The sequence below is a fragment of the Hemitrygon akajei genome, chromosome 13, assembly GCF_048418815.1.
Source record: "Hemitrygon akajei chromosome 13, sHemAka1.3, whole genome shotgun sequence".
In the NCBI taxonomy this organism is placed as follows: Eukaryota; Metazoa; Chordata; class Chondrichthyes; order Myliobatiformes; family Dasyatidae; genus Hemitrygon; species Hemitrygon akajei.
This window is the reverse complement of record NC_133136.1, coordinates 81,861,543-81,874,397: the sequence shown is the minus strand read 5'-3', so window position 1 is coordinate 81,874,397 and position 12,855 is coordinate 81,861,543. Positions and strand designations below refer to the sequence as shown.

At 42.3% G+C, this 12,855-nt stretch overlaps 1 protein-coding gene across 4 annotated transcripts in view; it reads left to right on the top strand.

Moving 5' to 3' along the window:
• Positions 1–12,855, top strand: part of cc2d2a (coiled-coil and C2 domain containing 2A) — a 150,430-nt gene that overhangs the window by 83,559 nt on the left and 54,016 nt on the right. For all 4 annotated transcript variants that reach the window (XM_073064983.1, XM_073064982.1, XM_073064980.1 and 1 more), the window contains exons 18-20: positions 8,895–9,127; positions 10,199–10,376; positions 11,238–11,388. In XM_073064983.1, coding sequence (XP_072921084.1) covers positions 8,895–9,127; positions 10,199–10,376; positions 11,238–11,388 — 562 coding nt within the window. The remainder of the gene's footprint in view (positions 1–8,894; positions 9,128–10,198; positions 10,377–11,237; positions 11,389–12,855) is intronic.

Genomic DNA, 12,855 nt, shown 5'->3' with positions numbered 1-12,855 from the left:
GTATACCTGCAACATTACCTCTCGGCTCCTAAACTCAATCCCATGATTGATGAAAGCCAACGCACTGTATGCTTTCTTAACCACAGAGTCAACCTGCGCAGCAGCTTTGAGAGTCTAATGGACTCAGACCCCAAGATCCCTCTGATCCTCCACACTGCCAAGAGTCTTACCACTAATACTACATTCTGCCATCATATTTGACTTACCAAAGTGAACCATTTCACACTTATCTGGGTTAAACTGCATCTGCCACTTCTCAGCCCAGTTTTGAATCCTATCAATCTCCCACTGCAACCTCTGACAGCCCTCCACACTATCCATAACACCCCCAACCTTTGTGTCATCAGCAAATTTACTAACCCATCCCTCCACTTGCTCATCCAGGTCTTTTATAAAAATCACACAGAGTAGGGGTCCCAGAACAGATCCCTGAGGCACACCAGTGGTCACCAACCTCCATGCAGAATATGACCCATCTACAACCACTCTTTGCCTTCTGTGGGCAAGCCAGTTCTCGATCCACAAAGCAATGTCCCCTTAGATCCCATGCCTCCTTACCTTCTCAATAAGCCTTGCATGGGGTACCTTGTCAAATGCCTTGCTGAAATCCATATACACTACATCTACTGCTCTTCCTTCATCAATATGTTTAGTCACATCCTCAAAAAATTCAATCAGGCTCGTAAGGCAGGACCTGCCCTTGACAAAGCCATGCTGACTATTCCTAATCATATTATACCTCTCCAAATGTTCATAAATTCTGACGTACAAAAAAGCTGGATGAACTCAGCAGGTTGGGCAGCATCCGTTGAAAGAAGCAGTCAACGGATGCTACCCAACCTGCTGAGTTCATCCAGCTTTTTTGTACGTCTTGATTTGACCACAGCATCTGCAGTATACTTTGTGTTCATAAATCCAGCCTCTCACTATTTTCTCCAACTTTCCAACCACTGAAGTAAGACTCACTGGTCTATAATTTCCTGGGCTATCTCTACTCCCTTTCTTAAATAATGGAACAACATCCGCAACCCTCCAATCCTCCAGAACTTCTCCTGTCCCCGTTGACGATGCAAAGATCATTGCCAGATGCTCAGCAATCTCCTCCCTCACCTCCCACAGTAGCCCGGGGTACATCTTGTCCAGTCCGGTGACTTATCCAACTTGATGCTTTCCAAAAGCTCCAGCACATCTTCTTCATTAATATCTACATTCTCAAGCTTTTCAGTCCATTGCAAGTCATCCCTACAATTGCCAAGATCCTTTCCGTAGTGAATACTGAAGCAAAGTATACATTAAGTATCTCTGCTATCTCCTCCGGTTCCATACACACTTTTCCACTGTCACAATTGATTGGTTGATTGGTCCTATTCTCTCATGTCTTATTCTCTTGCTCTTCCCATACTTATAGAATGCCTTGGGCTTTCGTTAATCCTGTCTGCCAAGGCCTTCTCATGGCCCTTTCTAGCTCTCCAAATTTCATTCTTAAGCTCCCTTCCTGCTAGCCTTATAATCTTCAAGATTCGTATTATTACCTAGTTTTTTGAACCTTTTGTAAGCTGTTCTTTTATTCTTGACTAGATTTACAGCTTTTGTATACCACGGTTCCTGTACCCTACCATCCTTTCCCTGTCTCATTGGAACATACCTATGCAAAACTCCACGCAAATATCCCCTGAACATTTGCCATATTTCTTCCGTACATTTCCCTGAGAACATCTGTTCCCAATTTATGCTTCCAAGTTCCTGACTGATGGCTTCATATTTCCCCTTACTCCAATTAAACACTTTCCTAACTTGTCTGTTCCTGTCCTTCTCCAATGCTATGGTAAAGGAGATAGAATTGTGATCATTATCTCCAAAATAGCCTCCCACTGAGAGATCGGACGCTTGACCAGGTTCATTTACCAATACCAAATCAAGTGCAGCTTCTCCTCTTGTAGGCTTATCTACATATTATGTCAAGAAACCTTCCTGAACACACTTAACAAACTCCACCCCATCTAAACCTGATGAAGGGTCTCGGCCCGAAACGTCGACAGTGCTTCTCCTTATAGATGCTGCCTGGCCTGATGTGTTCCACCAGCATTTTGTGTGTGTTGTTTGAATTTCCAGCATCTGCAGATTTCCTTGTGTTTATTCATCTAAACCCCTCACTCAAGGGAGATTGCCAATCGATATTTGGGAATTCAAAATTTCCCACCACAACAACCCTGTTATTATTACACCTTTCCAGAATCTGTTTCCCTATCTGCTCCTCGATGTCCCTGTTACTATTGGGTGGTCTGTAAAAAAACACCCGGTAGTTTTTGACCCCTTCCTGTTCCTAACTTCCACCCACAGAGATTCCACAGACAATCACTCCATGATTTCCTCCTTTTCTGCAGCCATGACACTATCTCTGATCAGCAGTGCCATGCCCCCACCTCTTTTGCGTCCCTCCTTGTTCTTTCTGAAAAATCTAAAGCCTGGCACTCAAAGTAACTATTTCTGTCCCTGAGCCATCCAAGTCTGTAATGGCCACCACATTATTGCTCCAAGTACTGATGCAGGCTCTAAGCTCACCACTTCGTTCATAATACTCCTTGTGTTAAAATAGACACATCTCAAACCATCCATCTGAGTGCATCCTTTCTCTATCACCTGCCTTTCCTCCCTCTCGCACTGTCTCCAAACTTTATCTATTTGTGAGCCAACTGCCTCATCCACCATCTCTTCAGTTCGGTTCACACCCCACAGCACTTCTAGTTTAAACTCTCCCCAATAGCCTTAGCAAAACTCCCCGCCAGGATATTGGTCCCCCTGGGATTCAAGTGCAACCCGTCCTTTTAGTACAGGTCACACCTGTCCCAAAAGAGGTCCCAATGATCCAGAAATCTGAATCCCTGCCCTCTGCTCCAATCCCTCAGCCACGCATTTATCCTCCATCTCACTCTATTCCTATACTCACTGTCCCAAGATTACTACTTTTCTGGTCCTGCTTCTCAACTTCCTTCCTAACTCCCTGTAGTCTGCTTTCAGGACCTCCTCCCTCTTCCTACTTATGTTGTTGGTACCAATGTCTACCACGACCTCTGGCTGTTCTCCTTCTCACTTAGAAACATTGAAACATACAAAACCTACAGCACAATACAGGCCCTTTGGCCCACAAAGTTGTGCCGAACATGTCCCTACCTTAGAAATTACTAGGCTTACCCATAGCCCTCTATTTTTCTAAGCTCCATGTACCTATCCAAAAGTCTCTTAAAAGACCCTTTCGTATTCGCCTCCACCACTGTTGCTGGCAGCCCATTCCATGCACTCACCACTCTCTGCCTAAAAAACTTACCCCTGACATCTCCTCTGTACCTACACCCAAGCACCTTAAACCTGTGCCCTCTTGTGGCAGCTATTTCATCCCTGAGAAAAAGCCTCTGACCATCCACACAATCAATGCCTCGCATCATCTTATACACCTCTATCAGGTCACCTCTCATCTTCCTTCGCTCCAAGAAGAAAAGGCCGAGTTCACTCAACCTATTCTCATAAGGCAAGCCACCCAATCCAGGCAACTTCCTTGTAAATCTCCTCTGCACCCTTTCTATGGCTTCTACATCCTTCCTGTAGTGAGGTGACCAGAACTGAGCACAATACCCCAAGTCGGGACTGACCAGGGTACTATATAGCTGCAACATTCTCTCTTGGCTCCTAAATTCAGTTTCACGATTGACAAAGGCCAGTACACTGTATGCTTTCTTAACCACAGAGTCAACCTGCGCAGCTGCTTTGAGCATCCTATGGACTCAGACTACAAGATCCCTCTGATCCTCCACACTGCCAAGAGTCTTACCATTAATACTATATTCTGCCATCATATTTGACTTACCAAAATGAACCACTTCATACTTATCTAGGTTGAACTCCATCTGCCACTTGTCAGCCCAGTTTTTCATCCTATCAATGTCCCGCTATAACCTCCGACAGCTCTCCACACTATCCACAACACCCCCAACCTTTGTGTCATCAGCGAACTTACTAACCCATCCCTCCACTTGCTCATCCAGGTCATTTATAAAAATCATGAAGAGTAAGGGTCCCAGAACAGATCCCTGAGGCACACCAGTGGTCACCGACCTCCATGCAGAATATGACCCGTCTACAACCACTCTTTGCCTTCTGTGAGCAAGCCAGTTCTGGATCCACAACACAATGTCCCCTTGGATCCCATGCCTCCTTACTTTCTCAATAAGCCTTGCATGGGGTACCTAATCAAATGCCTTGCTGAAATTCATATACACTACATCTACTGCTCTTCCTTCATCAATGTGTTTAGTCACATCCTCAGAAAATTCAATCAGGCTCGTAAGGCACAACTTGCCCTTGACAAAGCCATGCTGACTATTCCTAATCATATTATGCCTCTCCAAATGTTTATAAATCCTGCCTCTCAGTATCTTCTCCATAAACTTTCCAACCACTGAAGTAAGACTCACTGGTCTATAATTTCCTGGGCTATCTCTACAACCTTTCTTGAATAATGGAACAATATACCCAACCCTCCAATCCTCCGGAACTTCTCCTGTCCCCGTTGATGATGCAAAGATCATCGTCAGACGCTCAGCAATCTCCTCCCTCACCTCCCACAGTAGGCTAGGGTGCATCTCATCTGGTCCCGGCGACTTATCCAACTTGATGCTTTCCAAAAGCTCCCGCACATCCTCTTTCTTAATATCTACATGCTCAAGCTTTTCAGTCTGCTGCAAGTCATCACTGCAATCACCAAGATCCTTTTCCACAGTGAATACTGAAGCAAAGTATTCATTACGTACCTCTGCTATTTCCCCTGGTTCCATTGTCTCCCACTGTCATGCTTGAGTGGTCCTATTACTTTACGTCTTATCCTCCTCACATACTTGTAGAATGCCTTGGGGTCTTCCTTAATCCTGCCCGCCAAGGCCTTCTCATGACCCCTTCTGGCTCTCCTAATTTCCTTCTTAAGCTCCTTCCTGTAAGCCTTATAATCTTCTAGATCTCTAACACTACCTAGCTCTCTGAACCTTTTGTAAGCTTTTCTTTTCTTCTTGGCTAGATTTACTACAGCCTTTGTACACCATGGTTCCTATACCCTACCATAACTTACCAGTCGCATTGGAATGTACCTATGCAGAACTCCACACAAATATCTCCTGAACATTCACCACATTTCTTTCATACCTTTCCCTGGAACATCTGTTCCCAATTTAAGCTTCCAAGTTCGTGCCTGATAGCCTCATAATTCTCCTTACTCCAATTAAACGCTTTTCTAACTTGTCTGTTCCTATCTCTTCAGGATAATGTGGATGCGATCAGAAACATCCCAGACCCTGGCACCTGAGAGGCAAACTACCATCCGTGTTTCTTTCCTGCATCCATAGAATCGCCTGTCTGACCCCCCAACTAGAGAGTCCCCTATCACTACTGCTATCCTCTTCCTTTCCCTACCCTTCTGAGCCACAGGGCCAGACTCTATGCCAGAGGTACACCCATTGTAGGTTACCAAGTAAGTACTCAAACAGGAATACTTATTGTTAAGGGGGACAGCCACAGGGGTGCTCTCTAGCATCTGACTCCTGCCCTTCGCTCTCCTGACTGTTACCCACTTATCTGTGTCTCGAAGCCCAGGTGTGACTACATGCCTATAACTCCTATCTGTCACCTCCTCACTCCCTCTTACCAGATGATGGTCATCGAGCTGAAGCTCCAGTTCCCTAACATGGTCCCTACGGAGTTGCAGCTCAACGAACCTGATGCAGATGTGGCCGTCCGAGAGGCTGGGAGTCTCCCGGACTTCCTTCATCTGACACCGAGTGCAGAACACTGGCCTCGCACACATACTTCCTGTCTGTATTCTACACAGGCAACCTACCTCGCCTCAACCCGTTATCGCCAAGGCCTGTTGAACCAAAGCCCTCTAGTCTGCCGCCTGCTTTTCTATGCCCAGTCTATAAAGTTGTCTCCTTTTAATCTCTTTTCGCTGTTCTACCTGGATGACATCCACGTGCTTGCGCAGTTGGTCCCCGATCAAACCACTGAAGAAATAACCACTGAACTAAATTTGGTGGATGGCGCAGGCTGAGGAAATGAAATACAATCAGAAAATATTGTAAATATAAACTATCTTTTTCTTTCCACAGATGTTGTTCAGCTTGCTGAGTATTTCCAGCCCTCTGTTTTTTTTAGAATATTGAATTGTGCAGCACAGGAACAAGCCTTTCAGCTCATGATATTGTGCCAAACAGACTCAGTTAATGGCACCTAATCCCTTCTGTTTGCACAGAATCCATATTCATATGATTACCTCTAATAGGCTCTTAAATGCCCCTATTTCCCCTACACTACCACTCCTGGGGGCACATTCCAGGCACCCGCCAGACTCTGTTAAAAATAAAGCTGCCTTACACTTCTTGCTTGAACTCCACCCCACCCCCCTCACAATGCATGCCATGAACTATGTATTTTTCCTTTACGTTTAATATATGAAAGTACAACACCTCACACTTGCCTGGATTGAACTTCATCTGCCATTTCTCCATTCACATCTGCAACTGGTCTATATCTCACAGAATCCTTTGGCAACCTTCAGCATTATCCTCAGTGTCACCAATCTTTTTGTCATCTGCAGACTTGTCCAACACACCCATCCACATTTTCATCAAAGTCATTTATATACATCACAAACAGCAGAGGTCCTGGTATGAATCCCCACAGAACACCACTTCCAAGTAGAATGAGACTCATCAACCACTGCTCTCTATCTCCCATGGACAAGCCAATTATGCATTCAAATGGCCAATTTTCTGCTGATCCCATGCATCTTAGTGTTTTGTGTAAGCTTCCCATGAGGGACCTTGTCAAATATCTTATTAAAATCCTTGTAAACTACCTTTATAGTTCACCTGCATCACCACCTCAAAAAATATTCAGTCAACTAAATAAGACATGACCTGCCCCACACAAAGCTATACTAACTGTTCCTCATTAGTTACGCTTTTCAAAGTTAAAAAATCTTTTTTATTGACGTGCGTATACATTATACAACCATGAGATTTGTCTCCTGACAGGCAGCTACAAAACAAAGAAACCCAAAAGAGCCCATTTTAAAAGAAGAAGACCGTTAATCACCCAATGTGTAGAGAAACAAAAACCATGCAAACAATAAACGCAAGCATGTTCTGAGATGAAGTCCATGGAGAGTCCATCCTCGGACCCTTAGCTCAGAGCAGTGATCTGAACCAGCTCATCCCTCATCTCGGGTACCAACAGCTTGACCTTTTCAATCTGGCCCAGCACCTCGATTACAGTCAAAACATAGGTTCAGTTGCTTCGGTTTGCTCTGGGGCCTGGACACCACCGCCTTGAATCAGCCTGGACTTGACCTTTCCAATTCGGCCCCATAAATCCAAATGCTCATAAATCCTGTCCCAAGAATAGCTTTCCCGTATATTAATGTCATTTGACCAATTAAAGAATATAAAATATCAAATAACACTATTTTCTGTTATTTCCAATTAAGGGCTTATTTAAGAGATAAACTGGGTCAAACAATGTTATTGCCGAAACCTAATGAAATAGAAACTTTAATTCATAAAGGAAAAATTTTAAAAATTATTTCTGGTATGTATAATTTGATTCAAAAACAGGCAATTAAACAAGGAATTCATAAGTCAAGACAAAAATGGGAAACTGATTTGAATATTAAAATTGATGAAACAAGGTCAAGATTATGTCTTGACAGTATGACGAATACAATAAATGTTCGACTAAGATTAGTACAATATAACTTTTTACATCAAATATATATTACACCACAAAAAATAAATAGATTAAACTCAAATTTATCTGATCAATGTTTTCGATGTAATCAAGAAATTGGTACTTTTTTACACTCTACTTGGTCTTGTTCTAAAATTCAACTTTTTTGGACAAATTTAAGCGTTTTATTGGAACAAATTATTGGAATACAACTTCCACACAATCCAATATTATTTTTACTAGGCAATATTGGAGGGATAAAATCAAGATCCAAATTGAATAAATATCAGAAAGAATTCATAAAAATTGCATTGGCAGTAGCCAAAAAGGCTATTGCAGTTACTTGGAAATCAGATTCATACTTAAGTATAGATCGTTGAAAGAATGAAATTTTTAGCTGCATTCCATTTGAAAAAATTACTTATAATTTAAGAGATAAATATGAAATATTTCTGAAAATTTGGCGCCCTTATTTACAAAAAATAGGATTAAGTATATAGGTGCTCCGAAGATAAAATTATTGGTTATCTGGGGAAAGAAATAAATATACATATTAAAGCTATTATGAACTTCATGGAGCATGTGGGGATCTTCTGAAATCCAGGCATTCTTTCTTTCTTTCTTTTTTCTTCTTTTTTTTCTATAGGGATATGTTAGGGAGGAGGGGTTAAGGGGAGGGGGGAAGGGTTGATAATTTTCTTTTTTCTTTCTGTAACCTATTTGAAAATTCAATTAAAAAAATTTTTTTTAAAAAGAATAGCTTCCCCAGCACTTTTTCTTTCACTTTTATTTTTCTCCCATTTCAACAATCCCAGTTAATACAAGAACTGGGAATAATAACATTTTCTAGTTTTGTGTTCTATTCTAGTCTTGTTGATTGAAAATCAGCTCATAGAGCTGGTATAAACATCATGACCTGATATTCTCCTTCTATCGGACTTCTACAACTGTCTCTTTGGTCCGTTCACATCAGTTATTTTAGAAACTCTAAGCAGATATTTGTACTTAATTTAGAAAAAGGGAGTTTGAAATAGTAATCCTTGATAACATGTTACAAAACAGACCTAGTTGATATAGATATCAGTGGATTATAACTGAGAATTAAGCTTGGCTCTGTTTATTGGCAGAAAGCAAAGAAAAGGAAGAAGAAGAATGCAGATGAGCAGCAGACTGACACAGAGGAGAGTTCGATGGTTGAAGAACTTTCAAAGCCTGATCCTCCAGAGCCAGTTGATCCTTCAGTCATAGAGCAGCAAGTCCGAGAAAGAGCCACCAGAATTTATCGGAAACCAGGAGAACCTATCCTGTCTCCTGAACTGAGCATGGCAGCTACTGTAACACCCACCAGCCAGTGCCCAAGGTAGGCCCCATTAGTAATGTTAAGTGGGTGGTATGTCTGACACAGCTAAGAGTGGATAAGCCGCAGGATTATGCTACAGTGCTAAGACTTTTGAACTGAAATATCTCTGTAACCTATTTAAAACTATTAACGTCTGAGCACACTGGCCTAGTAATTTGTTTGTACAGCTCCCAAAGAACGGTGCTGTGCAGTCACAAATTGGCTTAATCGAAAGTATGGCAATTCTGTACATTTGCCTTGGAGCCAGAATGCAAAACCTCCTCCCCGTCCCCACATTCTCCCTCCTCTCCTCCCTGTCTCCCCCACCACTCACTGTCCCGCCCTCCACTCCCCGTCCCCCCCCCACTCCTCCCCGTCCCTCCCACTCCCCATCCGGCCCTCCACTCCCCGTTCCCTACCCCAACTCCCCATCCCCCCATCAGGCCTTAGAAGAATTGCAGACTTCCCAAAATTCAACATGCATTAAGTGCACTCCTGGTGTAAGAAGAGCACTCCTAGCAGATTTCTGCCAGAAGCACACACTGTAGCTTTGATCTGTGTCCTCTTGACCTGTAGCCTGTCAAAATCTTGAACAATTCAATGTGATCACCTTTCATTCTTCTAAGCTCTGTAGGCACATTCTACTTAATTTCTCCTCATAAAGTAACTTGCCAAACAGTAATTTGTAAATCTGATAAAAGCAAAAGAGAAAAATCTGCAGATCTAGTTGATAGTTGGCATTCTCTAATTTTGCTACAATGTTTGGCAACCATTTCAAATTATAATTTGATTTTCCTGTAGTTAGTTCCTTGTGTATTTCTGCCTTATTTGTAAATTTTTGGTGAACTCTTGTTTAAAAAAAAAAATTGAGAAGTGTTTGAAACAGATCTTTTTGCTTTTCCACCCAGTGTAGAATTTAGTTGAGGCCATGGCATTGTTCCACTTTATTTTCAGTATATGGGTATCAACAAATCATTCCCCTCCCCTGTGCTACTGAGTATTCCAAGTGTTTTTCCCATAAAGTTGACTGAGCATGCAGGAATGGAAGTTTAAAATGCAGCTTGAAAGCAAATTGCTTATTTTCTTCTCCAGAGGAGAGCAACTGCGAAGACAGGATGTGCAAAGATGCACACTGTTTGCTAAAGTTCTCTTTAACAACAAAGAGGTATCCAGGACAAGTAGCCGAGCATTGGACGCTGATTTTAGAATTCATTTTGGACAGATCTTCAACATGCAAATAGTCAACTGGCCAGAAAGTATAAAGATTCAGGTATTTTTACAAGAATATGTCCTTTGACTCAACTAATGCTCTTAAGGTTGATCGTTATTGAAATATTGAGCAGGCTTCTTTAATTTTCCTCTTTTGTTCATATGTGGTTTATATTGCTGCTGAGCCATTCTTTTTGTAATTCGTTCCAACTAGGAACTCCATCAAACAGGTAAAACAGTTTCTCCAAATGTACTCTATAAATCTGCTGAGCCATTTGAGTTGAGGACCTCACAGCAACATCTCTCTGATGAGGTGTAATGCTCCACCATTGGTGACAAGGCCTCAGGCAGTGGATCCTGAGACATGGCATAGATTAGGAGTAATCTTAGCCCATTGAAATCAAGTAAAGTAGAAAACTGGTAACAAACCACTTACCTGTACTTTTTATCAAGATGATGTTTCCAATCAATTGAACAGGAAAGAGCTAGATGTGCTCTTCTGAGGAAGGCTAAGAGACTGGACCTGAATTACAGCAGACTCCTCAGTTCATGATGTTTGTGCTTCGCCTCTGATTCAGTTCTGAGCCCAGCAGTGGACTGGGGTTGGGTGTGTGTCAGGTGCGCTGGCATCTGACCTCCTGCGCTTTCCTGAGTTCCACATTGCAGTGCAGAGGCAACTAAACCATGTAAGTGCAGCTGGCAGGTGCTCCTATAAGGAGTCGCAAGCTGGTGGACGGCATGAGTTTATTACATTGCCATGTTGTGCACTGAATCTCTGTAACTCCACTGTTCCTATTTTAAAATAAAAAGTATAGGATGATGACTTTCAATGAAGTTTTAAAATGATGTAACTTAATTAATTTTCTTAAATTATTATATTGCTTGTTTCAATATTTGTGCATTTCTTCTTGCTCCCCTACAGATATTTGAAACTGTGGGAACAAGTACCACAAAGGTAGAAATCTTTGTTCCCATCCCAGAAACCAGCATCCTCACAGGGAGTGCCCCAGTTGAGGAAATCGAATTTAGCAGTGATCATCGTGTGATGTTTGACCATGAAGGTGTTGGCAGTGGTAAGTTTCAAATGCAAAGTTTTAAAACCTTAAAGAATTTTATTCAATGAGGAAGAGTTTTCACATTGGTGTCCTTTCACTCTTGCCCATTGCCCCAATCCCACCTCCCCTCATTCTGGCTAAGAATTTTCGTTAGACTTGGCCTACTGGGTAGGAAAAGTACTGCACTTTGCCAAAAATATCAACACCCGGAAACTGGGTTCATTTTTCCCCAACAATGATTTTCAGGTTATTTTATGAGCCTTCAGAACAATGGAATAACACGACAAGGCTCCATGATCTTTCCCCACTCTAGTGCACAGCCTCCCACTTCCATCATCTCAAATTGAGGCCCTGCTGATTATTTTGTCTCCCATCAGAGCAAAAAACAATTTGCTGGAAAAACTCACGTGGCTGAGCAGCATCTGTGGGAAGAAAGTGGAAGTTTTGCTGTTGTGGGTGAAAACATTGCATCACAAACCTTAAGGGCTATAATTACCTGTAAGAGCCCTGATTGCCATCTATTCCCCATTCTATTTGGCACTTACTAAAGCATGGTTCTTAACCATTGGACTCAATTCTTCCGGACAATTTCTCCCTTCCTCCACACCATCCCCTTCGCTCAAAGAAAGGTCACAGTCTTGTTTATCTGCTCCCTAGCCCTCCTTCTCCACCTCGTCAATCTTCTGGGGGGGAAAAAGCTTATCAAGTGACCGGAGCTCTCTAGGGTAGTCCAGAACTGTTTAATTTAACTTTAAAAAAAAATCAAGAATGTTTGTCCACCAAAAGAATGTTTTGATCGAGATGATTGTAACTTTTCAGAATACTGCTATAAGCATGTTTGTCTTTACTTTCTAAAATAGTTTTCTTTACATGTTAGTAGGTTAATATAAAGCTCATATTGGTTCCTTTTCACCAGCTACCATCACATATTTGAGTCTATATAATGGATGTATCACCAGCTTTGTTCACTTCTTTAGTATCACATTGGTATTCACCCAGTGTAGAATGCTGAACACCAAGAGTTTGCTCCCTTCAAACTTTCTTTCTGGTCTCCAATGATAACTGAAAAATAGTCCCAGTGGAATTTTTGGCTTTTCTTTATTCCTTCCTTTCCTTCATACTATCTTTCAAAGCCTCTAGATATTCATCATCCCATGATTGCCATATTTATACAGCAACAGCTGGCTGACCTTCAGCTTTACAGGGGAGCAAGGCGATCATCCATCTGAATTACAGGGATGTAATCACCCCTAAGTTGCAGGAGGTGGGTAGCTGGGTGACTGTCAGGGGAAGAAATGGGAGGGTGAATAGGGAGTTAGCACAGAGCATCCCTGTGGTCATTCCCCTCAATAACAAGTATACCATTTTGGAAACCATTGTGGGGGATGACCTCCCAGGGGAATGCCATGGAGACTGGGTTAATGGCACTGAGCATGAGTCCATGGCACAGAAGGGAGAGAGGGAGAAGAGGGGAGTGATAGGGAA